At 41.1% G+C, this 27,574-nt stretch overlaps 1 protein-coding gene across 2 annotated transcripts in view; it reads left to right on the plus strand.

Annotated features, from left to right (window-relative positions):
- The window catches only part of ITIH5 (inter-alpha-trypsin inhibitor heavy chain 5), a 101,603-nt gene that overhangs the window by 17,713 nt on the left and 56,316 nt on the right, over positions 1-27,574 (plus strand). For both annotated transcript variants that reach the window (XM_003903369.5, XM_021943030.2), the window contains exons 3-5: positions 7,247-7,410; positions 8,495-8,596; positions 11,852-12,102. In XM_003903369.5, the coding sequence (XP_003903418.4) occupies positions 7,247-7,410; positions 8,495-8,596; positions 11,852-12,102 (517 nt within the window). The remainder of the gene's footprint in view (positions 1-7,246; positions 7,411-8,494; positions 8,597-11,851; positions 12,103-27,574) is intronic.

The raw sequence follows: 27,574 nt of genomic DNA on the forward strand, positions 1-27,574 counted from the left end.
AAGAACCGTGTACTGGGAAAAAGTGAGGCCACTGTTTTATATCCTTCCTTTCATGACACATTTTCATGAGCCTCTGCCATGCAAAGGCCTTGCTTGTTTTTTAGTGTTGTCCATGTCCTGTGTTACCTGCCTGTCCAATATTCTTCTCACAGCATGCTCTCCTTTCTAGTCATTGATTTGGGAATGTGCTGTGATTCATTTCCATTTCCATGTCTTCCGTGTTCTTAGAATGTTCTTTCTGTTCTTTCACCACATGTAAATACTACGTCTGTTTTAAAACCTTTTCTTACTTTTGCAGACTTCACTGATTTATCTTTCTTCTCAACACTGGAAGGTCTTACAGTCAAGGTATTTATCTATCTATCTATCTATCTATCTATCTATCTATCTATCTATCCATCCATCCATCTATCCATTCACCCGTTCCTATATCCCCTATCTCTTTAGACATAAAAGATTAAATTTCATATATAGTTTTCCTCTATCTTGAGAGCTGTAGGTAAAAAGAGAACACCGTGTTAAGCACTATTATATCTCATGATCTAAATAGAAACTCCTTCTAATGCAAAGAAGAAGAAGGAGGAGGAGGAGAGGAAGGGAAAGAAGAAGAAGGAAGGAAGAAGAAAGAAGAAGAAGAAGAAGGAGAAGGAGGAAGAAGAAAGGAGGAAGAATAAAGAAGAAAGATGGAAGAAGAAGAAAGAGAAGGAGGAGAAGAAGGTGGAAGGAGAAGGGAAGGGGAAGGGGAAGGGGAAGGGCAACAGGAAAAAGTAGTAATCATGGCTTCTGTTCTCTGTGTTTATAATCCCATAATCTACCAGGGCAGGGGTAAGGGTTGGTAACTGGGAGGGGGATAGACTTGTGCCTAATTGAATCTAGTAGATTCTGCACCAAGGGAACTGTAACAGAAGGGCCAGGCTGTGGTATGTCAGTAACAGCAGGGGCTCCTGGGAGAATTGTAGCTGGGCAGAAGCACAAAAACTAAAATAGTTTCTTGAACCTTTTTTCAGCCTGTCTCTTGGGCCCATAAACTAAGTTTCATATTCTTGATGTAATATTGTGGAAAATTCTACTAAATCTATACACTTAATTTAAGGTATAAGAAGATACCGTAATAAACTTAATATTGTCAGGTGTCTTCTAATTTTCACATTTTAAATTTAATGAAATTATTTCTTATCTCATAAATAAGAACAAATCACCACGACATTAAAAATAGTCTCAAGCATAATCAGCGAAGAAGATTTTGATCTATTTTAAAAACGCTACTGAGCAAGAACTATTAGCAGAAGGAGCTGAATTTTACTTGGAACACTGTGCAGCTAGAGCTGTAAACTTCTGCTTATTTAAGATGTGAACTTAATACTCTCCCCCGACTAGTATTCTACTTTTATGTAAAAGAATTACATGATAGGCCAGGCGTGGTGGCTCACACTTGTAATCCCAGCACTTTGGGAGGCCGAGACGGGCGGATCACGAGGTCAAGAGATCGAAACCATCCTGGCAAACACGGTGAAACCCCGTCTCTACTAAAAATACAAAAAAAACTAGCCAGGCGTGGTGGCGGGCGCCTGTAGTCCCAGCTTCTGGGGAGGCTGAGGCAGGAGAATGGCGTGAACCTGGGAGGCGGAGCTTGCAGGGAGCCGAGATCGCGCCACTGCACTCCAGCCTGGGCGACAGAGCCAGACTCTGTCTCAAAAAAAAAAAAAAAAAAAAAAAAAAAAAAAAAGAATTACATGATAAGTTGACCAGAAGAATTTTTGAAGTGTCAGAATATGACTACAGTTCAGAGAATACATTCAGTTTAATGTCCTCTATCTTCAATGTGTACAATTTAATGGATGGTAACTGAGGCTCACAAGTAACTTTTGAATTAGCACCAAAGACTGAATTATATTTAGTATACCTTTGGAGTTCTATATTTTATGGGTTATCAAACAATTATCACTGTGAAAAGCCTTGTCATTAGCCAAGTGGTCTCTGTGTTCTTTTTTGAAAGAGGGAGGACTGGGAATCGGGGCTTTGAATGGCTACTGGGGATTGACTACCTTTTACCTGTGTGATCTGGCAAAGTCACACAGTAAATGACTTTGGCCTAGACTGGAAAAGTGAAGAGTTTAGATTTCAGAAGCTCTTTTTCTTTACAGCTTATCTTCATAATTTAACTTTTCCAAAAAATTTTCAAGGATATTTTTAATATGCTGAAAGTCTAGTTTACAAAACATAACAAAGTGTGTAAAGATCAGAAATGACATAGAGTTGGAAATAACGAATAAAATAACTAAATATCACTCACCAGCAAATCACACTGAAGTGGGGTTGCAAACTCAAATGTCTTCAGAGACTAGACAGGTGTTCCAGTTTTCTATTGCTGCACAAAAATTTTCCGCAAAGTTCAGTGGCTTAGAGCAACAACCATTTTATCACATCATTTGGTGGGGAAGAATTTGGATAGGGCTCAGCTTGGTGAATCTTCTGGCCTGTGGTGTTGCTGGAGGTTGCTCTGGGCTGTTCAGGTGGCAGATGGCTGCTCTGGAGTGGGCAGTGCAGCTTCCTTCATGAGCTGGGCTCCTTGGCAGGAGCAGCTGGGCTCAGCTGAGTTATTCTCCATGTTTTTCCTGCGATTGTAGCAGAAAAGCAGCCATAGACAGTATGTAAATGAATGGATGTGGCTGTGTTTCAGTAAAACTTTATTTACAAAACAGTGTGGCCTGCCTGACATAGCTTGCCTACTCCTGCTACAGATGAATGAGAGCAGGGACATCTGAAAGGACTTTCCAAAAATGATGAAAAATGATTACAAATGGATGATGGATGATGGGGGAACTGGTTAACTAAAATTTAATGCATCCACAAAATGTAATACTATGCAGCTATTTTTAAAAAGGAAGGAGGTAGATATTTTTTGTTCAGTGGCAGATTGCATTTTCCAAAGATGGCAACTTGGATGTGCCATTCCTCCCGTGGAGATGGGGGCCTGTGCCCTCCGCCTTTGAAACTGAGTGTGCCTTTGTGCCTGCTTTGACCAGTAGAGTATGATAGAAGTAATGCATTGTGATTTTTGAGGTCAGTGTGTGACAGGGCATCTAGCTTCCACCTTGCTGTTGAGAAAGCTACCAGGTGACCAGTAGAGCCTGTGGCTACCAGGTGACCAGCCTGACTCATGTGCAGTGGCCCATGCTGTGAGTTCATCTACACTCGCCCATTTGGAAGGACTATATAGAGGAGATTGAGGGACAGCATGGGATGGAGAGATGCCAGCCTTGGCTGCCTCAGCAACTCACAATTCCAGCTTCAGCCACCCTTTGTAGAGAAGCCAGACCTCCCAGCCAAGCCCTTCTGGAATTCGTGACCCACAGAAACCCTGAGAGAAAACACAAGGATTGCTGCTGTTTTAAACCACTGAGTTTTAGAGTGACTTGTTAAGCAGCATGAGATAGCTAAAACACAGAAAAGGAAAGATGAACTAACTATATCACTAGGTGAGATTAAGCAAATTAGTACAGTATATATTTATAGAAGGATATACAAAAGTTGTCAAACATTGTCTCTGAGAAATGGAACTGTGAATCTGGGGTGGGAGGGAGACTGCTATTTTCATTTTATATTCAGCATAATTAGAAGTTTTTACCATGTGCATATGTTACTAGATAATTTTTAAAACACTAGTTTAAATTTTAAATAAAGCAGAGAATGATAAAGCTAGAATATACCGAGTTCATAGGATTTTTTTTTTTTATAATGCATTGATTCCTATTTACTTTCCAATGCATCTATAGAAATCAGAGCTGTGTGCAATGGTATTTTAGATGCTTTGCAAAATCACAAGATCACAGCCATGGGGCATTTCTTATACACCAGCTCAGATTTGGAGATAAAAGAATATATTTAATCATGGATAATTTAGAAAGAAAAACTCTTTCCAGAAATAACACAGATCAAAGTAAACACTTCATCTCAATTCATGGTCTTATTAACCTTGGGGTTCTTTTTTTTGAAAGATAATGAGATACAAATTTTAACTTTAAAAAATACCCCTACAGGTTGTCATGTTGTTAAGATCATTATCATTACCATCCCCAGCCTAATCCTCATTGCCTTTACTGAAATGTAAGAAATGTTTTTAATGAGATCATTTAACAGAAACATTTGGTAAAGCTACATGCTGGAGTCTCTTTTCTAATCCTAATTGCTTTGGAGGAGAGAGACAGATTTTGTCCTGAAGAGACTAGATTTCCATAAAATGATACCGTATAGTCCACCTTCTCAATTCAGACATGATTTCCTAAACCCGAAGGTTTTATTCCTCAGTTTTAGCTTTGCCTTAAATCTGTGGATCACAGATGTGGATGTAATTTTGGTGATTTATTCAAGCCCTCTTCACTTGCAGATGAAGAAATATATATTTTAAAGTTCAATTACTTAAAAGAGTCATTCTCAAACTTGATCAGGCATTAGAATGACCTGAAGGGCTTGTTAAGCCACAGCTTGCCGGGCCCACCCTCTGAGTTTCAGATTCTGTGGATTTGGATGGAGTCTGAGACTCTCTAGCAAGTTTCCACCTGATGGTGATGCTGCTGGTCCGAGGACCACACTTTCGAGAAGCACTAATTTGAAATAATTCCTTCTCAAACTAAACTGGAAGGTTTCTTTTCCTCTTTTAGGCAAACATCTTTCAACTATGCTCAGATTTTTTTTAAACTTAATCATTACTTAAATGAACTGTAAATGTTTATCCCCTGTATCTCTTTAAGAAAGATGCACATCCCCCTAACATTTTCCTTAAGCTGTTCCATTTGTCTTTGGCTTTTTTGAGTTACCAAGACTGGAAGTTCTTGCACAATCTGCCACGAAGATGAACGGCCCTGACACCTTTGCATGGAGTGCTTGCCCATTCTCTCCTCTTGCTCATGTGCTTGGCTCCGACCCTTGCAGCTCCCTGTCTTGTGGGTGTTCGAGTCCATCCTCAGGTGTGCTTGAGATATATATATATATATATATAAATAAATGTGTGTGTGTATATATATTATGTATATATAATATGTATATATACACACATATATATGTACATATATATATATTTTTTTCCTGTGACAGGGTCTTGCTCTGTCACCCAGGCTGTAGTGCAGTGGCACAATCTTGGCTCACTGCAACCTTTGCCTCCCTGCTTCAAGCAATTCTCCTGCCTCAGCCACCTGTGTAGCTGGGACTACAGTCATGCACCACCACATGCAGCTAATTTTTGTATTTTTAGTAAAGATGTGGTTTCACCATATTGGCCAGACTGGTCTTGAACTCCTGAACTCAGGTGATCTGTCCACCTTGGCACATCAAAGTGCTTGGCCTCCCAAAGTGCTGGGACTACAGGTGTGAGCAACTGCACCCAGTCAGTGTGTTTGATATTTATAGCCACTTCTCTAATACATCATAGAAAATATCTCTCAAGGTTTTGGTGGTTTGCATGCAGATCATGATTTGACACAAACATTTTGAGTACGTATTTGTTTAAATAGAATAACCCTCTGTAGTAACCTTTTTGAAGCAGGGTTTATGATGACCTTTGTATGTCACAGCAGGAATATGTCTTTGATAGCAATAGGTCACAACCTTATATCTGTTTTGCAAACAGGCCTAGGACTGTAAATAAATTAATAAAGCACGTGAGGGTTGAAAAAACTTTGCCCAGTTAGGTCACAGTTCCTGAAGGAGAGAGTAGAATCTTATCAGAGTAAGCCAGTTGCATTCAACATGTTCTGAGAGCCATTGTGTGCCCAGGACCAGGATAGGGGTTGAGCACACAATGATGAGTAGGACGTGTCTGCAGAGGGCAGCCAGACAGTCTCGCATAAGAGTGGCCACTGCAGACTTTGAAGTAAGTGGGATTGGGTTCAAATTCCACATCCATTACTTGCTGGCATGGACCAATATGTGCCCTCATGAAGCTTGACTTCCCTCCATCTATGAAATGGGAATAAAACACCTACTGCATATGTCTTCCAACACCGTCATGGGGTATTGTCTTGTTTTAGCTTGCTCGGGCTTCCATAACAAAATTCTATAGACCATGTGGCTTAAACAACATACATTTATTTTCTCACAGTTCTAGAGGCTGGAAGTCCAAGACCCAGGTTCTGTAGGGTTTGGTTTTTGATGAGGGCTCTTGTCCTGGCTTGTAGACGGCTGCCTTCTTAATGTGTGCCCACATGGTCTTTCTTGGTGTATGCACATGGAGAGAGAGAGACAGAGAGAGCTCTCTTATGTCTCCTCTCTTAAGGGCATTAATCCCATCATAGAGACCCCACCTTCATTACCTCATCTAAATCTAATTTCCCCCAAAGGCACTCATCTCCAAATACTGCCTTCCCCCCAACCCCACCACCTCCCATAGTGGGTTAGGGCTTCAACATGTGCATTCTAGGAGGACACAGCCCATAACATGCTTATCAATTGCTTGGCCAGTTCCTGGAGTTAGATAATCACTCTGTTAGTAGTGGCTTGTGGCTTTCCTTACAAATGTTGTCTTCCTTCTTCAGGCCTCTGCTACCAGCTATCACCAGATGTAGCTCTGTTGTGAGGACTAGAAAAAACCCTGAAGAGTTTTAACAGGCTTTTCATTTGCACCTTCTAGTTACTGCTCTCATCAGAGGCTTTTGGGATAAATTTAGTTAGCACAGACTTAGGCGTTTCTTTTTCTGGGTTCTAAATTCTCCAGATACTCTTCTGAGTTCAGTATTGATTCCTATTTCACAGTAATGTGCCTGTAATACAGATAGGGAAGCTCTGGTGTATTGTTTCTCTAGGTGGACATTGAAAGTAATTTTAAAATATGAGATTTTTGTTAGTCATGTTCCGGTTTTTGGAACATTTCAGTAGTCCTGTAAATGTGAAAACAGAAGAGTATTATATACAGCACATACTTTACTTTTAAAATTCCAATAATTGATTGAACTATTTAAGGAATGTGTATTTTCTGCAAAATTGGACATCTTCACTGTGTTCTCTTGTTAAAGTTAGGTTAAAAGATTTGTTTATGTGTTACTAATTGTTTATGCAAAACAATCAAGGTTGTTTTAGAAATGAAGGGAGTTAAAAATGGGGAAATCAGGACAAGATGAAGAAAGGAGATAGGAATCACATGCCAAAGGCTCCCAAACTGAAGATTACTTCCCTTGTAGAAAAAAAGACGTTCCCCTACCACCAAAATGCTTTCATGCATCACCGATAATACTGTGTGTTTTCATTCCTACAGAAAACCAAACCTTTGATGACAGAATTCTCGGTGAAGTCTACCATCATTTCCCGTTATGCCTTCACTACCGTTTCCTGCAGAATGCTGAACAGAGCTTCTGAGGACCAGGACATTGAGTTCCAGATGCAGATTCCAGCTGCAGCTTTCATCACCAACTTCACTATGTAGGTGACATGCTGGTCAGGGTCGAAGATTTCTGTGTTGGGTGGTCAGGTTGAGCCTGAGATGATGTGAGGTCCACAGCCTTGTAGCTGGGAGGATTTATATTCCAGTAGGTGGTATATGGATTAGAAGGTCAATTCTTTTGTTCAAATTCATTGGTTGGTTCATTTATTCATTCATTCCTTTTCTTCTTCTCTTTTTCCCTCCCTCCCTCCCTCCCTCCCTCCCTCCCTCCCTCCCTTCCTTCCTTCCTTCCTTCCTTCCTTCCTTCCTTCCTTCTTTCCTTCCTTCCTTCCTTCTTCTATCCCTCCCTCCTTCTCTCTCTCCCTTCCTTCTATTTTCTTTTTATTCAATTTTTTTTCTTTCTTTCTTTCCTCTTTCTTTTCCTCTTTCTTTCTTTCCTTCCTCCCCTCCAACAAATGAATGACCATTATGGGCCAGGTACTTTTCATGGGAACTGGTGCACTTCTCTGAGAAAGACAGCGTCACTTTGCTGCACAAATTCCAGTGGGGAGAAACAGTCAATAGATAAATGAACAAAGAATAAATGAGATGAATTTCAGACAGTTGCAAATATGATAAAGATGGCAGGTCAGACCGAGAGGGCCTTCCTCAGTTAGGGAGATCTGGGAAGAACTTTCAGGAGGCTCTTCCTCCTCCATGGTGAAATTGAGGGCTGAAAGACGAGGCAGCATAGAACCTTTGATATGCTAGATTGGATATCTTTCCTCCTTCTCTGAGCCAAGAAGTAAAGATATGTAAAACGGAGTAGGTGTTGGGTTTAATTTTTGGCCCAGGTCAGATGATAGTTGGTTAGTCTTCATGGAAGTGTGAGCAGATCTTGTGATTTTTCTCCTAGAGAATCACAGAGGCACCATGGGTTGGGTCTTGCTATTTGGACCTGTTGAAAATTGCCCTAGAATAAAATGAATGATTCAAAGGTAGTGCCCTAGTCTGGAATGTGTTCTTTATACACATCCAAGAGGCAAATAAAAATATTTCCTGGGGTTGTCATGGTTATAAGATCCATGTCTGAATTTGTCTTGGAACTGCAAGCTGGTAGCACAGCTGTCTCTTGTGTTTCAGGCTTATTGGAGACAAGGTGTATCAGGGCGAAATTACAGAGAGAGCAAAGAAGAGTGGTGATAGGGTAAAAGAGAAAAGGAATAAAACCACAGAAGAAAATGGGTAAGTATTGGTTAATCAAGGAATTAAAAACCCATTTTAGCAAAGTGTCAGGTTTTCTATGCCTTTGCCTACTCCTCTTGTTGTCTTACTTTCCTCCAAGTATTTTTCTTTCTTTTTATTTTTTATCAAAATAATAAATATATCTGGTGAGTAACATAGTCGATAAGTGTTTGTAATAAAAAGGAAAATTTTACCTTACCTATCCCTCATTCTCACTTCCTACACATATCCCTTTCTAATATTTCTATATGTAGTTTGTAGTTTTCCTTTTTTTTTTTTTTTTGAATGAGTTCTCACTCTGTTGCCCAGGCTGGAGTGCAGTAGTGCAATCATGGCTCACTGCAATCTCAACCTCCTGGGCTCAAGTGATTCTCCCACCTCAGCCTCCCAAGTGGCTGGGATTACAGATGTGCACCACCACATGCAGGTTATTTTTATTTATTTATTTATTTATTTATTTATTTTGTAGAGATGGGGTCTTGCTATATTGCCCAGGCTGATCTTGAACTTCTGGGCTCAAGCAGTTCTCCCACGTTAGCCTCTCAAAGTACTGGGATTACAGGTGTGAGCCACTATGCCTGGCCTGTACATAGTTATTTTGTGTGTGTGTAGTTACCTCCCAAACTCTAAATATTATGATAGTCATACTTCAAACATTTTTTTTGATAAAAATAAAACATTATCTGTTGACTCTTTGCTATAAATAAATGGTATATGGCAAATTAACAATATTCCTACTTTTACTCTGCATTCAGATTTTTATATTATTATTTTATTTCTTCTTCCATCAATCCAACAGTGTTTAGACTATCTTGGACTATCCCTACTATCTTAAATGATGATATTCCCTCTCTCAACCTCCACTGTCTCTCTCCTTTCTCATTTCATAATGTTACCTAATCATTGTTTGAGTTATTAGCATCTTGATTCTGACTTGTAATACTTTTATTCTTTCTTTTGTCTATAAATTGAATCTAAACATTGAAACCAATACATAGCAATTGCTTTTTAATGACTATAGAAATAACATGAACTGCATGCAGAGCCACCTAGTACACTAAGATTATTTTTTCCTCTCCACCAGCCCAATGTGTAGGCCTTCATCCCCTTGGCAGAAAAATGATCTTTGTATCTAGATAAAATGGTGTGAACCTGGTAACCTGGTTTTCCTCATGAATAAAAAGACACCGTTTTGAGAAATTTAGTTCTCTAAAATCATAGACTGCCAGAAACTTTGCTGTTGGAAATTTTATTAGTGACAAGGGAATGCCTCACTCTTGTCTGGAAGACATGAGCCATGGGTTCACTTTGATACAGAAAAGCAACCAAGGTCCAGAGCTTCAGATAAGGGATTTTCAGGCACAAAATTCCCAGTTTATCTTAATGTCATAGTTTCTAAGGACACAGTGAATCTTTAGTCTGCTTGTCAGTCCAGGCTGAAATGATGGTTTTACACACAGCCTTTGCTTTGAGACTGTCCAAACCCTGCTCTATTTAAATTTAACCTATACTCCATCCTTCCCGTAATTCTGTAATAGTCCTGTCTCTTCTTTGATGAGTCACCTCATGGTGCCTCTGGTACGTGGTTTCCCTTGCTGTGACAAGTTATTCAAACCTCACTCTGTTAGACTGTAGATTTATCCCAAGTGGTCTTTATCACAATTGTTCAGAGTCACGCTACAGATTAGTTTAGTTGAATCATGACATATGTTTCTGTTTTTCCTGGAGTTTCTAATTGCTTTTGTTTTTTCTTATGATATAAAATGATATAACATCTAGCAACACACATAACTCATTTCAAATCATAACAAAATGAACAGCTATGACCAAGTTTCTGCAAGCAGTGACATCCTTATCACCCTTGATATCTGGCCAACAGCAGTTGAAAGACATCACTGATTGGGAGACATTCTGATTTTCAGAGCTGTTGAAACACGGATGTCTTTATATCCATGAAATACTTTCATTGCTTTTCAGCCTTGATGCAGAACTTTTACCCTGGTATCTCTTTTCATTTTCTTCTGGGTTGATTTTTTTATTTCATGTATTCCACATTTTCTTCTTTTTTGACTCTCACTTTTACTTTGCAGAAGTTATATTCTGAAGTAACTTTCTCAGAATGGGTGCATGAGAAGTAAATTTTCTGAGACCTTGATTAATATTTTGGCTGTGTATGACTTTAAGGTCAAAATACTTTTCCTTTAGAACTTTGAGGCATTGTTCCAATGTCTTATAACATCCAGTATTATTGATGATACATCTAATGGGATCAGGTAACGTCCCTTTCACGTTTTCTCTACGTGATGTTCTGAAGTTTTACTACGGTGGGTTTCAGTGTCAGGCTCTTTTCATTCATTCTGCTCAGTGCTCGAACTTTTCCATTTCAATACTTGTGTCTCTTTCCAGTTCTGGGAAGGAGGAGTATAGAAAGCCTATCAGCTTAGTCATTCATTCACATTGGACTTGGAATTACCCTCTCTATACTGGGTCCCGCTTCTTCCTTCCATCTTGTGGTGTCCTGAATTCAGAGCCTTCACTCTCTCTCAGATTCTACCACAGAGCTGGGTTCTCTTTGCTGCACCCCTTCGCTGCATGTTCTGAGCTATAAAATTCTTGCTCTACTGAATATCCCAAGCCTTCTGGAAACTCCTTGAAATGTCTTACCTACTAACGGTTGCCACTCCCACTTATTCCTCTGGTGATGAGTCTACCATTTGGAATAAGAGAACCCTCACTCCAAGTACTGAAAGCATCTGGAGTGTGTTTTTATCACCTTTGGAGTCCTTTATTCCCTACCTTTCCTGCTAAACATATCCACCAAACTTTACCAAGATGTGAAAACCTAGTATGTCAGCTATTTTAAAGTTATGTAAAATGCCAAGATTCATTGGCCATCCTTGTAAAGGGAGAGCACAATTTACAGCTTCACTCCAAAGCTCTCTCTTCAAGCAGTTCACCCACTCCACGTCTTTTCCCATTGCTCCCTTGGGTCTGTCTCAGTGAGAGGTAGGACAGTATTCTTAGAATCCTCTCCTGGTCGGTATTCTTTGAACCTTGGTGACCTACCTCTAGCACGGGGTTTCACTTCTTCTAATATTAATTTTTATTTTTCCTTTCTCAGGACCCACACTCACACCCACTGGTCTCCCTGGCAGGCTGGTTGGGAGGGTATGACTGGTGCCCTGTGGGGACTGAGGGAACCCGGCTCTATCCTCTTCTGAACCTCCCTGGGGTCCTTTTCCTTTTTCCTGACAGAGAGAAGGGGACTGAAATATTCAGAGCTTCTGCAGTGATTCCCAGCAAGGACAAAGCCGCGTTCTTCCTGAGTTACGAGGAGCTTCTGCAGAGGCGCCTGGGCAAGTACCAGCACAGCATCAGCGTGCGGCCCCAACAGCTGTCCGGGAGGCTGAGCGTGGACGTGAATATCCTGGAGAGCGCGGGCATCGCATCCCTGGAGGTGCTGCCGCTTCACAACAGCAGGCAGAGGGGCAGCGGGCGCGGGGAAGGTGAGTCCTGCGTGCTGGCTTCACGCAGATCAGTGGTGAAAACGCCCAGCTGGTACTTGGCTTCAGAGAAATCTACGAGAAATGGCACCCCTTCCTTTCAGCGAAGCCTTTACATTTTTGTAGAAATTGGAATGATAGCAATGAAGCTAAGACAGCACCTGGTACTTTTTTTTTTTTTCTTTTTTTTTTTTTTGAGACGAAGTCTGTCTGTCGCTCAGGCTGGAGTGCAGTGGCGAGATCTCGACTCGTTGCAACCTCTGCCTCCCGGGTTCAAGCGATTCTGCTGCCTCAGCCTCCTGAGTAGCTGGGATTACAGGCATGCGCAACCACGCCTGGCTAATTTTGTATTTTTAGTTGAGACGGGGTTTCAACATGTTGGTCAGGCTGGTCTCGAACCCCTGACCTCGTGATCCACCCGTCTGGGCCTCCCAACGTGCTGAGATTACAGGTGTGAGCCACTGCACCCGGCCCATATTTTTTATTAAAGCCATGCTCTATTAAAAATGTATGAGTTATTGACGCAGTAATACCACTTCTGGAAATCTATCTTAGGTAAAACATCTAACATATTGGGAATGTCATATGCACAAGCTCGTTTGATAATGTTTGTGGTAGCAAAACCATTCCATCAGCCTAAAGATTCAATTCTATGGAAGAGATTAGTAAATTACTATTATAAGACAATTCAGCGTGTGGCAGAGAAGAAAAGGCAAATTGTATATGTACTGTAATGTTAAATATGAAGCTGATAAAATACTAGAAAGTTATAGAAAATAATCATTTTGTATCAGGGGTATGAGATTGTGAGACCATTTTCTAAAAATCTGTTTTTTAACGTTCAGCAATATGTTATATTCTTTCTAAATTTAAATAATGAAAAATGCTTAGTATAGATGTAAGATACAGGCAACCTGATTCATTAGCAGAATCATTCTGATTTTTAAATTTTCTCAAATTCTGATTTTTAAAATAGCTCTTCATTTATTGAAATGAAAAATTACAGTGTAATCTAGTTTTAATCACCGTATTTTTTTTCCCCTTTTTTGGGAGGGAACTTTCTGGTTTTCACAAAGTCTAAAAGAGCGACTTTAGTTACTATATGAATTTCAACTAATAGTATATGTTAAATATTTCCTTGTGTTGGGCTGTATACTTAATATACCAGTAAGCCTGGTCAGTGTTGAATTGGATGAGACAGGAGAATGTTCAAAAGTTGCACCAGGGTTAGAATTTCAAGATGTCAGAGAATCGTGATATTGAGGGTGGAGAAATGGTAAATGACGAGCAGAGAATGTCGGAATCTGTATTCAGTGCCTGTGGCTGCACAATCACAGAGTGACCCAGGAAGGCTTCTTGGACCAGGATATTTAGGGATGAGATCGGCGGGAGAAGAGAGATGCCTCGACAAGTGGAATCAGAGAATGTTGGTATTTAACAGAATACAAAAATAGCCAAGGCCTAGAGCTGGTCTGTGGAAGGGCAAACAGTGTGGAAAATACGCTTCCTCCCCCAGCATGCAGTTGAGTTAATGACTTCGTGAGAGGCGGTTCACTCTCACAGACTGAGGGTTTCCTGGCTCTGCGAGAGACCCAGGTCCTTTGTTATGTGTTGGACTCAAGTCCTTTGTTATGTGTTGACTCCAAACAATGAGCTTGACATTCTTAATCCAGATCTAGCTGGTATCTAGAAAAAGCGAAAATATTGTCAAGGTACCTGGCATTTAGAAATGGCGTGAGATCCAATACACCATTCTTAGGTCATGCAGGTGGTAGTTATATGGTTAATGGATTTTAGTTCAGTTGTTAATTGTAACCTTGTAAAAAACGCAAGGCTGTAAGACTTAGCTTGCACATCTGGGAAATGGGGGTAATAACTAGTTCATGGGTCATTGTGAAGTGCTCATGTATGTAAAGGGCTGGCCGCAGAATGAGAGCTTAAAAATTATTATTACTAGTTATCACATTATATTGACTTTTTTTTCCTGTGCAAAACTTATCTCTGTAATAAGATCATCAGGGCCTTTGAAAGCACTGTGTCTGATTAACCTGCATCTCCTTAGCACTTAACACAATGTTAGGTAGGTAGCTAATTGAGTGTCTTCGAACTGCAGAAGAAAAGCAGGCCAGGGATAGTGGCTAACACCTGTAATCCCAGAACTTTGGGAGGCCAAGGTGGGAAGATCCCTGGAGCTCAGGAGTTCGAAACCTGCCTGGGCTACATAGTAAGACGTCGTGTCTATGAGAAAATAAATAAATAAATAAAAAGAAAAGCAGACACAAATGACTAAGAATGTTTTAAAATTTCATTTCTCTCTAACAATACCTCGGAAGAAAATTTTCTCATGTGCAACTGTGGGAAAGAAGTATTTTCTCAGGGGGCAGAGTTGTCAGGATCTGGTAAGGAGGGTAGAGTCTCTGTTAAGTGTGTCTGAAATGAGAACACATTCAGTAGCTGTGTCGGTAGAAGGTTCAGAGGGGAGTCCTGTTGCAGTAATGAAATGTGTTTTGCCCGATTTTCAGAATCATAATGACTCTTCAGAGATGCGTACGTGTTGTGGGGTGTGTATGTGTTTTGTTTGGAGGCAGTATGAATTATGACTGTTAGCTAAAAAAGTTGCTTACTGTTTATATTTAGGGCCTGTTAGTATCTCAGAGGAATTTTTCCAAACAGTTGATCTCTTGGGATCTGTTTGTTTTTAAGGAAATTGTTTTCCTAGCTCCTTGTACCAAAGCAGATACTTTGCCGTCCAGAACATCAAGCTTTTACAAACACGTCCCAGAGCCAGGTGCAGTGGACGGATTCCCTTTTTGCTGCTCCCCACTCCCGTCTTTCAGAGCTCAGTGGTTATTATTCCTGCAAAATGGCAGCCTTAGCAGCTTGAAGCACAGGATGTTGTGATTTTGTCTGGACATCGCTGCGTGTTTCCAGAAGAAATCCAGGCTAGAGATCAAACTGGAACTGGGCTTGTACCAGAACTATGATTGTGCGAATGAGGTCCAAGCCAGTACATTCCACTGACAGATCTGGCTGTGTTAAGAAACCTAACTTCTGGAATTTGTCTAAGTAAATCTCTCACCATGGACCCATTTTCATCTTTAAAGATGCGATTCTAGATAAGGATTACTACCGTGTGCTAGATACTAGACTAAGTACTTACAGAGTGTATTATCTCATGCAATTTTTCTAACAACCCTCTTAGCTTGTATTTTTCAATCCCCATTTGAATTATGAAGAAGTTAAGAAACCTTACTTACTTATGGAAACAGAGGTTCAGTAATATGGACAAGGTCTCATATTTAATTATGGATAGAAATAGAACTTAAGCATAGGTCTATTTTATTCCAAGTTATACCCTTAACCACTGCACTATCTACCTCCTCATTAAACAGACTGTACATTACTGTGGGTGGAGTTCAAATTCCAACTCTCTCCCTAAGTATAAAAATAAAAAGAAAGACTAAGAGCAATACAATCCACCTTTGCCTCAGTTTACTTTCTGGTGTATCAGGATGGAACCCACATCAGTTGAATTATAAATTAATGGGATCTTTCCCAGTGGAAAAAGCAGTCCTGTGAGATGTATTTTGGAAGATGAAACATTATAATTTCTGTTTATTAAAATAATTAACACAGGTACGTGGTTCAAAATCTTAAGCATTACAACTTGGTATACAGTGAAATACAAGACCCCCTCTCCCTCTGTCTCTCCGTTCTCCACTTCCCCAGTTCTTATCCTCTGCAATATTCTCATGCTTTACGAGCTCAGTGGAACAGAGTATTTGAAATGAACGCTTTCCTGTAACATGCCTGGGATGTGTGATTTCTGAAGGTATATTCTGACTGATATTCCGAGACAGATATTCCCACTGTGTGATTGTTTTAAGGCTGGTTACTCTACTCTCTTTGTTAAACTCATAAGTTTCCTACTCTCTCACTTATGGCACCTAAATTGCTACCCTTGCCATGATTCTAATACTTTTTTTTTTTGGCAGAAAATTTTCATTTATGACAAGATCCCCAATGACTAGGGGTAAAATAAAATGAGATAAATCAAGTGATAAAAAGGATACCTTACTTATTTTATTATCATTGTGGTTTTACCTCAATGGCTCTCAATCCTGACTATACTCTCTAGTAACCTAGAGGGTTTTAGAAAGAATTCCAGGCAACCTATTCTAGACAAGTCCTACCCTGGCCTAGAGAAGTGATTTTAAATTTATTAGGGTGGGGCTAGGGAGCTGTACACTTGGGTGTGATATTCTATAAATGTATATTAAACACTTAAAAATCTATGAGTGATTAAAAATTTTTAGTTATTTGTAAAGTTAAGAATGATGCTGACTATTTTTTCTGCCACTTGACAGGGGTGGTCGTATGATTTTTCATGGTTTATCCTTTCTATTCCTTGCTTTTTAAAAAGTTTTAGGGAAGTTTAATTTACACACCATAACATTTGCTCATGTTAAGTGTAAAATTTAGTGATTTTTAGGACATTGGCAGAGTTGTACAGCCATCATCATGATCCAATTTTGGAACACTTCTACCACCCCAAAAGAATCCTTGTACCCATTTGCAGTCACATCCTGTTCCTACCCCAGCCCCAGACAACCACTGATCCACTCTCCATCCCTGTAGACTTCAGCTATATTTAAAAAATCACCACAGATAATTCAGATGCTCAGTAAAAGTTGAGATCTATTCCCTTGGATTTTCCAGCAGACCTTAGGAATATTAACTATGTCAAAATTTTGACCTACAGAAGCAACTTTTAAATTAAACAAGATTGGTCCGGGTGCAGTGGCTCATGCCTGTAATCCCAGCATTTTGGAAGGCCAAGGCGGGTGGATCACCTGAGGTCAGGAGTTTGAGACCAGCCTGGCCAACATGGCGAAACCCTATTTCTACTAAAAGACAAACAAACAAACAAACAAAAAAACCCAAAAATACAAAAATTAGGCATGGTGGCATATACCTGTAATCCCAGGCACTTGGAAGGCTGAGGCAGGAGAATTGCTTGAACCAGGGAGGCAGAGGCTGCAGTGAGCTGAGATGGTGCCATTGCACTCCAGCCTGGGCGACAGAGTCAGACTTGGTCTCAAAAAAAAAAAAAAAAAAAAAAAATTAAACAAGGTTGTTTCTCAATTTCATGGGGCCCTCAGATTACTCTGACTTTGGATCCCTGTTAAAATGTATTTTGTTCCTCTTTCCACCGACAAGTTTTCACTCTCAGATACAGGCCAACATAGAATTATGTGGTTGGTTGAAACAACCTCTTCCCATCTCCTGCTTCTCCTCTTCCACATGGAGACCTGAGATGGAGAAATCCCAACAGGCAAACTCAATGGGCCGATGCAGTCTTTGTAATACAGTCCAAGCTCATTAAATTAGGTATCTCATCTTCTTTCGGAGAAAAGCATGATCGTTTAGGACATTTGGGTGTCAAAAAAGAGCTTCTCAAATGTACTCGATTCCCTCTCTGGCTTCTTGGACTTGTGGGACTTGCCCCTCCTGCAGTCCTCCTGCTCCAACCCCCACCCCACGTTGAGAAAAGAGGCTCCAAGTCTGGCTTAGCGTCAGCCTTCATCCCTGTGGTTTGACGACTCCATTGCCAATCTCAGTGGCTCCCAAACTTTGCTGCCCGTTAGAATCCACAGGGAGCTTTTATAAATCCATTGCTCAAGTCTCACCCATGCCAATGAAATCAAATAGCTGCGGATGGAAACTAGGTGTCAGTATTTTTATTAAAAAGATCCCCTTGTGATTGCAACGGGTAATAAAGTTTGGGATCTAGACTGTGATGTTCTGTTTTCTAGCCATATTCTGCTTTAGTTCCTAGCCCTTTGTTTTCTAAACTCTTTTTTTCCCCCCTGGGCTGCTTGACCCCGTTTCCAAGCTGTCACCTGGGGTTCCTGGGTAACCTCAATTCCTCATGTCTGTCAAAACTGAGGGATTTACGAGACGTTGCGCTAACCTAACATTAAAAGGAAATCTTAACTCTAGGAATGGGGAGACCTTTGTAACTGTTTTCATGTTCTCCTGCCATCTGGTTCATCACCAAGAAGTGTTTGGCACTTAAGGACATGAAAGAAAGAGATAAAGTATCAGGTTATGCTCTTAAAAAAATACATTCTAAAAAGACAATCTACAGAATAGGAGAAAATATTTGCAAATCATATATTTGATAGAAGTCTAGTGTCCAGAATATACAAAGAATCCTTACAACTCAACCACAAAAGGATAAACAACCCAATTAAAATATGAGCAAAGGGCTTGACCAGACGTCCTTCCAAAGAAGACATACAAATGGCCAAAAAGCATCAGAAAAGGTACTCAACACAATTAGTCATTAGGAAAATGCAAACCAAAACCACTTCACACACATTATAGGATGGCTATAATGAAACAAACAAAGGAAAGTGACAAGCGTTAGGGAAGACGTGGAAAAATTAGAATCCTTGTACATTGCTGGTAGGAATGTAAAATGGAGCAGGAAAACATTTGAAGGTTCCTCAAAAAGTTAAAACGAGCAAGAGATCTAGCAAGACCTGAGATCGGGCAAAATTTCCCAATGTAAGTCAAGAAAATGCTGAAAACCTGATAGCACTGTCACCACCAACAGCGATTTCCCCCTCAGTTCCTTCAACAAACACGTACTGAGCACCTATGCCAGGTACACTGTAAACTGTACACTTAAAATAAGTACATGTTATGGTGTGTAAATTAAACTTCCATAAAACTGTTTTTTTTAAATGCAAGGAACAGAAAGAATAAACCATGAAAGTCATATGACCATACGTGTTGAGTGCCAGAAAAAGTAGTCAGCATTATTCTTAACTTTACAAATAACTAAAATTTAAAAAATTACTTATAGATTTTTAAGTGTTTAATATACATTTATAGAATATCACACCCAAAAGTACAGCTCCCTAGTCCCACCCTAATAAATTCACATTCACTTGTCTAGGGTAGGACTTGTCTAGAGTGGGTTGTCTGGAATTCTTTCTAAACCCTTCGAGGTTACTAGAGAGTATAGTCAGGATTGAGTGTCATTGATGTAAAGATGGAGCAAGTCCTCTGGGTATATATTCAAAATACCTGAAAGCAAGTACTTAAATACTTGTGCAGGAATGTCTACAGTAGCAGTATTCACAGTAGCCCCAAAGTGGAAACAGCACAAATGCTCCTGAACAGGTGGATGGAAAAACAAAATGTGGTCTGTGCATACAATGGAATATTATCCAGGCATGAAAAGGAATGAAACAGGGATACATGTTACAACATGGACACATGCTACAACATGGATGCATGTTACAATACGGACATGTGCTGCAAGATGGACACATGCTACAACACAGACACATGCTACAACATGGATACATGGTACAACATGGATATATGCTACAATATGGACACATGCTGCAATATGGACACATGCTACAACATGGACACATGCTACAACATGGACAAACTCTACAACATGGATGCATGTTACAATACGGACACGTGCTGCAAGATGGACACATGCTGCAACACAGACACATGCTACAACATGGATACATGGTACAACATGGATACATGCAACAATATGGACACATGCTACAACATGGACACATGCTACAACATGGACAAACTCTACAACATGGATACATGGTACAACATGGATACATGCTACAACATGAACACATGCTACAACATGGATGCATGTGACAACCCGGGCAACATGGACACATCCCACAACATGGATGCATGCGAGAACATAGATACATGGTACAACATGGACACATGCCACAACATGGATATGTGCCATAACACGGATATATGGTATAACATGGACACATGCCACAACGTAGATACATGCTACAACATGGATACATGTTATAATACAGACACATGCTACAGCATGGATACATGCGACAACACGGATACATGCTACAACATGAAGGAGCCTTGAAAACATTACGCTAAATGAAAGAAGCCAGACTGAAAAGGTCACATGTATATGATTCCATTTAGCTGAAATGTCCAGAACACACAAATCTATGGAGACAGAAAGCAGATTGGTGGTTGCCTGGGGCTGGCAGGAGGGAGAAATGGAAAGTGGCTGCTGGATGGTTGCAGAGTTTCTTTGGGGTGATGAAGATGTTTTGGAACTTGATAGAGGTGGTGTTTGCACAACATTGTGGATATACTAAATGCTATTTGTTTGTATACTTTAAAATGGTTAATTATGGCTGGATGCGGTGGCTCAGGCCTGTAATCCCAGCACTTTAGAAGGCCGAGGTGGGTGGATAACTTGAGGCCAGAGTTTGAGACTGGCCTGGCCAACATCGCGAAACCCCATCTCTATTAAAAATACAAAAATGAGCTGGGCGTGGTGGCGTGCCTGTAATCCCAGCTACTTGGGAGGCTGAGGCAGGAGAATCGCTTGAACCTGGGAGGCGGAGGTTGCAGTGAGCTGAGACTGCATCACTGTACTCCAGCCTGGGTGACACAGCAGCGAGACTCTGTCTCAAAAAAAAAAAAAAAAAAAAAAAAGGTAATTTCATGTTCTATGAGATTCACCTGGACTTTTGTTAAAAATGAAAAAATTACATTCTTGGTTGTCAGAATCCCACTCCCTCCACATGCCCTGGAAGCCAGTTTGCTGTGTTCTCTGGCAGTTACCTGTGGGTCCTTCACATGCATGGGAAAGCAAACAGCAGGACTGGGTGCCACCCAATTTATGGCTTGCTTTTTAATCATATCACTCCTATGTTAGTGTCCAATAAAATGTCAATCTTCAAATAATCCTAAGAACTGCGGAAGCGTCATTGGAAAGAAGAGAACCTCTGGAAATACAGCTTTATGACCTTTTATTTGGAAGACCTGGTGGCTGACACTGCAGCTGTCTTTGCGGACAGGTTACTGACCAGCCACATATCCCGTAAGACCAAGTCCCCTCAACCACAGACTAGCACAGTGTCCTCCATTTCACTTGATGCCCAAGAACGGCTTGAATTGCATCCGTTTAAATTTTTTTTTTCGCTTTTTTTTTTTTTTTTTAACTTTATGTTCTTATTTTCTTTCTTTCTTTTTTTTTCTTTTACTATAAGTTCTGGGATACACGTGAGAACATGCAGGTTTTTTACACAGGTGGACATGTGCCATGGTGGTTTGCTGCACCTGTCAACCCGCCATGTAGGTTTTAAGCCCCGCATGCATTAGCTATTTGTCCTAATGCTCTCCCTCCCCTTGCCCCCCACCTCCTGTTTTTAAAATTATTCTGATGTCTTTCTTTGCTCTGTGAGCATCATGACTCTGCCTTTGCTGTGAAGGCTTCGGTTGTCTTCGCAGCCACTTGATGTGGCTCCTGGCATGGAATGGGTGCTCAGGACGTGTTTGTTGAAGGAACTGAGGGGAAATAGCTGTTGGTGGTGACAGTGCTATCAGGTTTTCCGCCCTTTCTTGGCTTACGTTGGTAAATTTTGCCAGCTCTTAGGTGTAGCACTTATGTTGTCATGAAGCAGGGATTCAGAGACAAAAGTAATAACTAACTTTGGTTCCAGAAGACTCTGGTTACAGAAAAATCTAGATAAATCCCCCTTAGCTAGGGTTTCCAGATGAGATATAAGATGCCCAGTTTCATTTGAATTCAGAGAAACACTATGTCCTGTGCAATATTTAGGATATGCTTGTACTAGGAAATTATTCATTGTTTATCTGAAATTCAAATGTAACCAGGCATTCTGTATTGTAATTTGCTAAATGGGACAACTCTACCCGTTAAAGGGCTGCATTGTGACTGGCTGTGAAACCCCCGGCTCCAGGGTCCCGGCCAGGGTTCAGTCTCTGCTCTGCGGCTGGAAGGGCAAGCCCCTGTTTGGCCTCTGCAAAATCTCTGTACCTTTGCCAGGAAACAATCTGGTTGTTATGTGAGGGTTTCCAGCATTGTTCACACAGAAATTACTCAGGTATGAATCATTTGACCTCATAGTTGGTTGTGTTTTGGTTTTTAGTCCAATATGAAAATCCATGTTATCTTGTTTTGATGTTGGCTGTGGCTCGGTCAACCCAAGAGTATGGCACGGAGGCTTTGGCTTTTCTCTGTAGCCCAATTACCGGTGAGCCATCCTCCTCTTTACTGTGAGGTTTCACTCCTTTTCTTCCTTTTTCCTGCTGCCTTGGCTTGCTGTGGGAGGTGGATGTTGTCAGTGTGTATGACCCGGGCCACCACAGCTGTGGCTGAACCAGAGGTGGGTCGGGGGACGTGATGCAGATCACCAAGAGCATCGGGCACACCCCTGAACCCTTTCGGGAAGAGAAACATCAGTTCCCTTGAAGCGCTCCTCCCTCCATCTGCCCAGCTACGTGCTAATGCGTTTCATCATTTTCATCCTCAACGTTCCGCAAGCTGGAAGTGAACTCTCACATGTTTCTGGCGCTGTGCGAGGTTCCTGGAATCTACAGACGTCTAAGATGTTGTCGCTGCCTTTGCAGAACTTAGAATTGGCAATTAAAAAATGGCAACCTGTCTCCTGGGTTCAAGCGATTCTTCTGCCTCAGTTTCCCCACTAGCTGGGGCTACAGGCTCACGCCACCAGGCCCGGCTAATTTTTGTATTTTTAGTAGAGACAAGGTTTCACCCTGTTGGCCAGGCCGGCCTTGAACTCCTGACATCAAGTGATCCACCTGCCTTGGCCTCCCAGAGTGCTGGGATTACAGGTGTGATCCACCATGCCCGGCCCATCTTAGTCATTTCTAAGTGTTTGGCAGTGTTGAGTCTATTCACACTGGTGTATTGCCAATCTCCTGAACTTTTTCATCTCCCAGACTGAAACTCTGTACCCATTAAACACTGACTCCCCATCTCTCCTTCCCCCTGGAGTCCCAGATAACCACTGTTCTCCTTTGTGTCTCATCTATGAGTTGGACAACTTTGCATACCTCATGTAAGTGGACTCATACAGTATCTGTTCTTTTGTGTCTGGCTTATTTCACCTGACCTAATGTCCTCAAAGTTTATCCCTGTTGTATCACATGTCAACATTTCTCTTCTTTTTAAGGCTGAATTATATTGCACTATGTGTCTGTACCAAGTGCCACTCCACTTTTCTCGGTTATTAGCCCCTGCTCTGCCTGCGGGCCAGAGAACACTGTAAAGGCGTTTAACAAAAGTCTCTCAGTCTCATATTCCTTGGCTGCTGTACCATTGTTTCCGGTGGGCTTCCATTTGGTTGAGTTTCAAATGCTTGGAGCAGCTAGTATTTGAGGTCTCCAATGGACACAACGTGATGGCAGAAAGGGATAATGCATACATATATATATATATATATATATATATATTTTTTTTTTTTTTTTTTTTTTTTGAGGCAGAGTCTCACTCTGTTGCCCAGACTGGAGTACAGTGACACAATCTTGGCTCACTGCAACCTCTGCCTCCTGGGTTCAAGCGATTCTCCTGCCTCAGCCTCCCTGGTAGCTGGGATTACAGACATGCGCCACCATGTCCAGCTAATTTTGTATTTTTAGTAGAGATGGGGTTTCTCCATGTTGGTCAGGTTGGTCTTGGACTCCCGACCTCAGGTGATCTGCCTACCTCGGTGTCCCAAAGTGCTGGGATTACAGGCATAAGCCACTGTGCCTGGCCTGAGAATGCATGTTTTTAAGGATTCACTTTTAGAATGTGTGCTTGCTGGGTGAGGTAGGTGGACTTGTTTTCATGCATAGTCTCTCTTGGGAAGTTTTTCAAACATGGAAACTGAGAGTTGGGAATCTATTGTTTTAGGAAGGAAGAGCATTGAATAAGCAGTGAAGAAAGCTGATTTGCTAAGAAACCTGGGCAAACATCTACTTAACTATAGAATACTAGAGTTGAGTTTGAATCCCTTCAGCTATAAATTTGAATTAGTAGTCTGTGCTATGTGTTGCTATCATATCTATATGACACTGTTTTCCAAAAGGATTTAAAATAGCAAACATTCATGTAAGGGGAAGAAAAATCCTTTCCCAAAAGAAAACTGTGGATAGTGAGAGACTTATGAAGGCATTTAACCAAATTCCTTCTTGTCATCATTGCCTCTGTGTTACCAGTTTTTCTTTCAATCCTCTGCTGATTTGCTTGAATTTTGTCTTTATTTGCTACCCTCAGAGCGTAGTGCTCCAATTATTCACAGTATTTTTGACCTCCATATATTTAAGAAATTGCCTCGTTGGATCCCAGGTGAGCAGGGCTCAGAAACAAACATAGACAATTTAAGGTTCTTTCTAAAGAGGAAATGAGCAGGCAGTGTGTGTTGGGAAATCCTTTTGTCAATGCACCAGGTGTTGGCTGCTTTTCTCCCACAGCAGCCAAAACCCAGACCCTCAGGAAACAGAGGCCAGGAAATCCCTCTGCCCGTCGACCCAGAGGGTGGCGCTTCCAGCCCATGGTTGTAAGCATGGGGCTCTGCTCCTCAATCTTTCACCTTTAGACATTTTACACAGCCGTTGGCTGCCAATTTTCCCCACGTGATAATTGTCTGGGAAAACATTGTATGTTTGTGACCAACATCTGTGTATCAGGACATCACTAAGGACATATGTTTTGTTCTCAACTTTCTCTTCAGCTCTGATGCACAAGCTATAAATTACTTTGTCATCACCCAATAGGATCAGTCAGAGGAATATTTAATGGCACTTATAGGCATGGTTCTTAACTTTCTTTAGAGTCCTTGGAGAATGTGGCAAAATTAATGCATCCTTTCTTCAGAAAAAAATGTACATTTACGCTTACGTGCAAAATTCTGTATATGATTTTAGGGGACTTTCAGACAGCTACTGACTTCATTATACTTTGTAAAGATTTTTTTTTAAAGATTATTCTTTATGTAAGTATATTGACATATGTATAATGTGTATATCTATTGAATTTCCTGTTATGAATGTTTATTATGTGTCTGTCCTTTTGAAATATGATTTGTTTTTATCAAGCTTTCAGTGGTATAGAGAAAACTCTCATGACAAAATGTGAACTGTATGTTATCAAAGAGCATTTTTTTCTTTATAAATTGCCTTTCATAATGGACAAAGAGTACAAGAAACTACTTCTGAAGGGGAAGAGGATGGAGCTAGTATGTATTGAGCACCTGCTGTCTGCCAGGTACCACGCCGGGCACCTTACATATGAGATCTCACTTCATCTCAACAATGATTCTATGACTGTGGAATTGTTCCCATGTAACAGACATGGCACTGAAGCTCAGGAATAGTAAGTCAGTCGTTTTGATTCAGTCACACTCTAGAGCCCACTAGTTTGCAAAGATAACACAAAGCTTCTTGCTCAAAAATACTGGGTTTTAGAAAAGAAGAGCGCCCCCTGGGAACCCTGGTGGCCTGAGAGGCAGGGAAGAGTCGGTGAGTGGAGGAAGAGCGTGAGTGAATTTTCCCAAGGGCAGGAGGGGCAGTTGTTTATCCCTGGGGTTTTCTTGTATGGGACCACCAATGCCTGCATGAAGACAGGAAGATGGCATTAGAAGACTCTGCCTTCCCCAAATTGGGGCAGCTGTTCCAGCTCGCCCTAGACGTCGGCAGGAAGGAGAGAACACGAAGGAGGAAAGAGACATGGGTTCTCATTAGACAAGTGTGTCAGATTCTTCCTCTTTTTTGGTCTGCACCAATCTCTTTCCTTGTGGTCTTCATTAACCTGCGACTCTGAGGACCCTGCGGGTGACACTCATTTTTGTGCTTAGGAAATATCTGTGGCGGTCAGCAGGGTGAGCCCCCATTCACAGCAAGGAAAAACGGAGTCATGTTCTTCTGCTCTGGAATTTTGGTCAGTAACGGTGGAACAGCCCATACGAACCTACTTAACAGATTTTTTTCCCCCTTAATAAAAAGATGATTCTATTTTCCAGAGATGCTCCTCTGGCATTGCTCCCAGTAAACTTTAAAAAAACAAAAACAAACAAACAAAAAAACAACGTAGTGAAAAATTTTTTGGGTCACATTTACTGTCTGATTCTTACTGGGCGGTGGTTGGCCTCAGGAAGCAGGCTCCTTGGTGAGTAACCAAACTGAGAATCAACCCACTCTTTGGGTGTGTAAAATAAGCCCATTTAGTTGAATCTCATGAATTTTCATCATGAACTAGTAAAACCAGAGGTCACTAGGAAACCAACATAATCATACAGTATCCTTCCTCATGGTCCACATCAAAGAGCCTAGTCAAGTGAATGATGAAGAGAGAAATTATACTTTCTAATCCCCAGTGCTTTTACTCAGCCATGAATGGTATTGATTCAGGGAGCTTGTGAAAAGCATTTTCACGAGACAGATTGGAAGCAAGACTAAGTAGGTACATGCTGGCAGCATAGAGTCTAATCTAATTATTGTAGAATCTTAGAGATAATCTAAGTGCTGCCTAATTGCATATAACACATTTTATTGACTCTTTTCTATGAGTAAGGCACACAGACTGTGTGTGGGGTACATACCTATTTTCTGTGGGCAAAAACCAGAATTACCCAGAGGGCTCGTTAAAACACAAATGGCGGAGTCCCATCCCCAGAGTTTCTGACTTCGAGTTTCTGGAGTGGGCCTGAGAACTGGCATTTCTAGCAAGTTCCCAGGAGCTGCTGCTGATGCTGCTGGTTCAAGATCACACTGTGAGAACTGCTCTACACCCTCATGGGGGGGATTATTCCAGGGTTCGCTTGAGCCCTTCTAATGGGATGGGTTGTGAAAGCGGCCGATCCCAACAGGACAACTTTCTTAGAGTTTACCAACACTGCGCTGAAAAGTGCCTCCCGGAAACTCTCTCCCTGGTCCTAACTCTGCCGGCCGGAATTGCTCTGGACACACCTAATCCTCATTTAACAAATGCCCATGCACGTTCCTCCTAAGGAGGGCAGAGAGGGGTCGGTTTGGCCAATAACATTGTTATGTTCCATGCCTGTTTAATCTACTTTGCTAACAATAAATTTAAATGTTAATAACTGGGGTGTACATACACCATAAAGGGTACAAATGTCATGTGTACAGCTTGATAAAATTTTACATAGGTATACACTCATACAACTGCCTTCCACATCAAGACATGAAATATTTTCACCCTTCCTCAAAATTACCCTGTCCTGTTTCCCGGTCCGTAGCTGGCCCTCAAAAGCCAGCACTGTTCTATTCCAGTTGCCATGGATATTTCCTGCTCCTCTTGAACTTTATGCAGACGGAAGCAGAGAGAACATGCCCTTTTGTATCTGATATTTTCAAGAAGACTGTGAGGTTTAACCATGTTCTAAATAGCAATATTAGTTCTTTTGTTTTAATTGCCTTGTGGTATCCCAAGTTTGGCTTGTGTTTATAGTTGTATATTTAATTGCTCTTTCTATTTTTTTTTGCGGGGGTGGGGGTGTTGTGGGATGGAATTTTGCTCTTGTTGCTCAGGCTAGAGGGCAATGGTGCAATCTCAGCTCACTGCAACCTCCGCCTCCCTGGTTCAAGTGATATTCTCCTGCCT

The sequence above is a fragment of the Papio anubis genome, chromosome 11 (genome assembly GCF_008728515.1).
Source record: "Papio anubis isolate 15944 chromosome 11, Panubis1.0, whole genome shotgun sequence".
In the NCBI taxonomy this organism is placed as follows: Eukaryota; Metazoa; Chordata; class Mammalia; order Primates; family Cercopithecidae; genus Papio; species Papio anubis.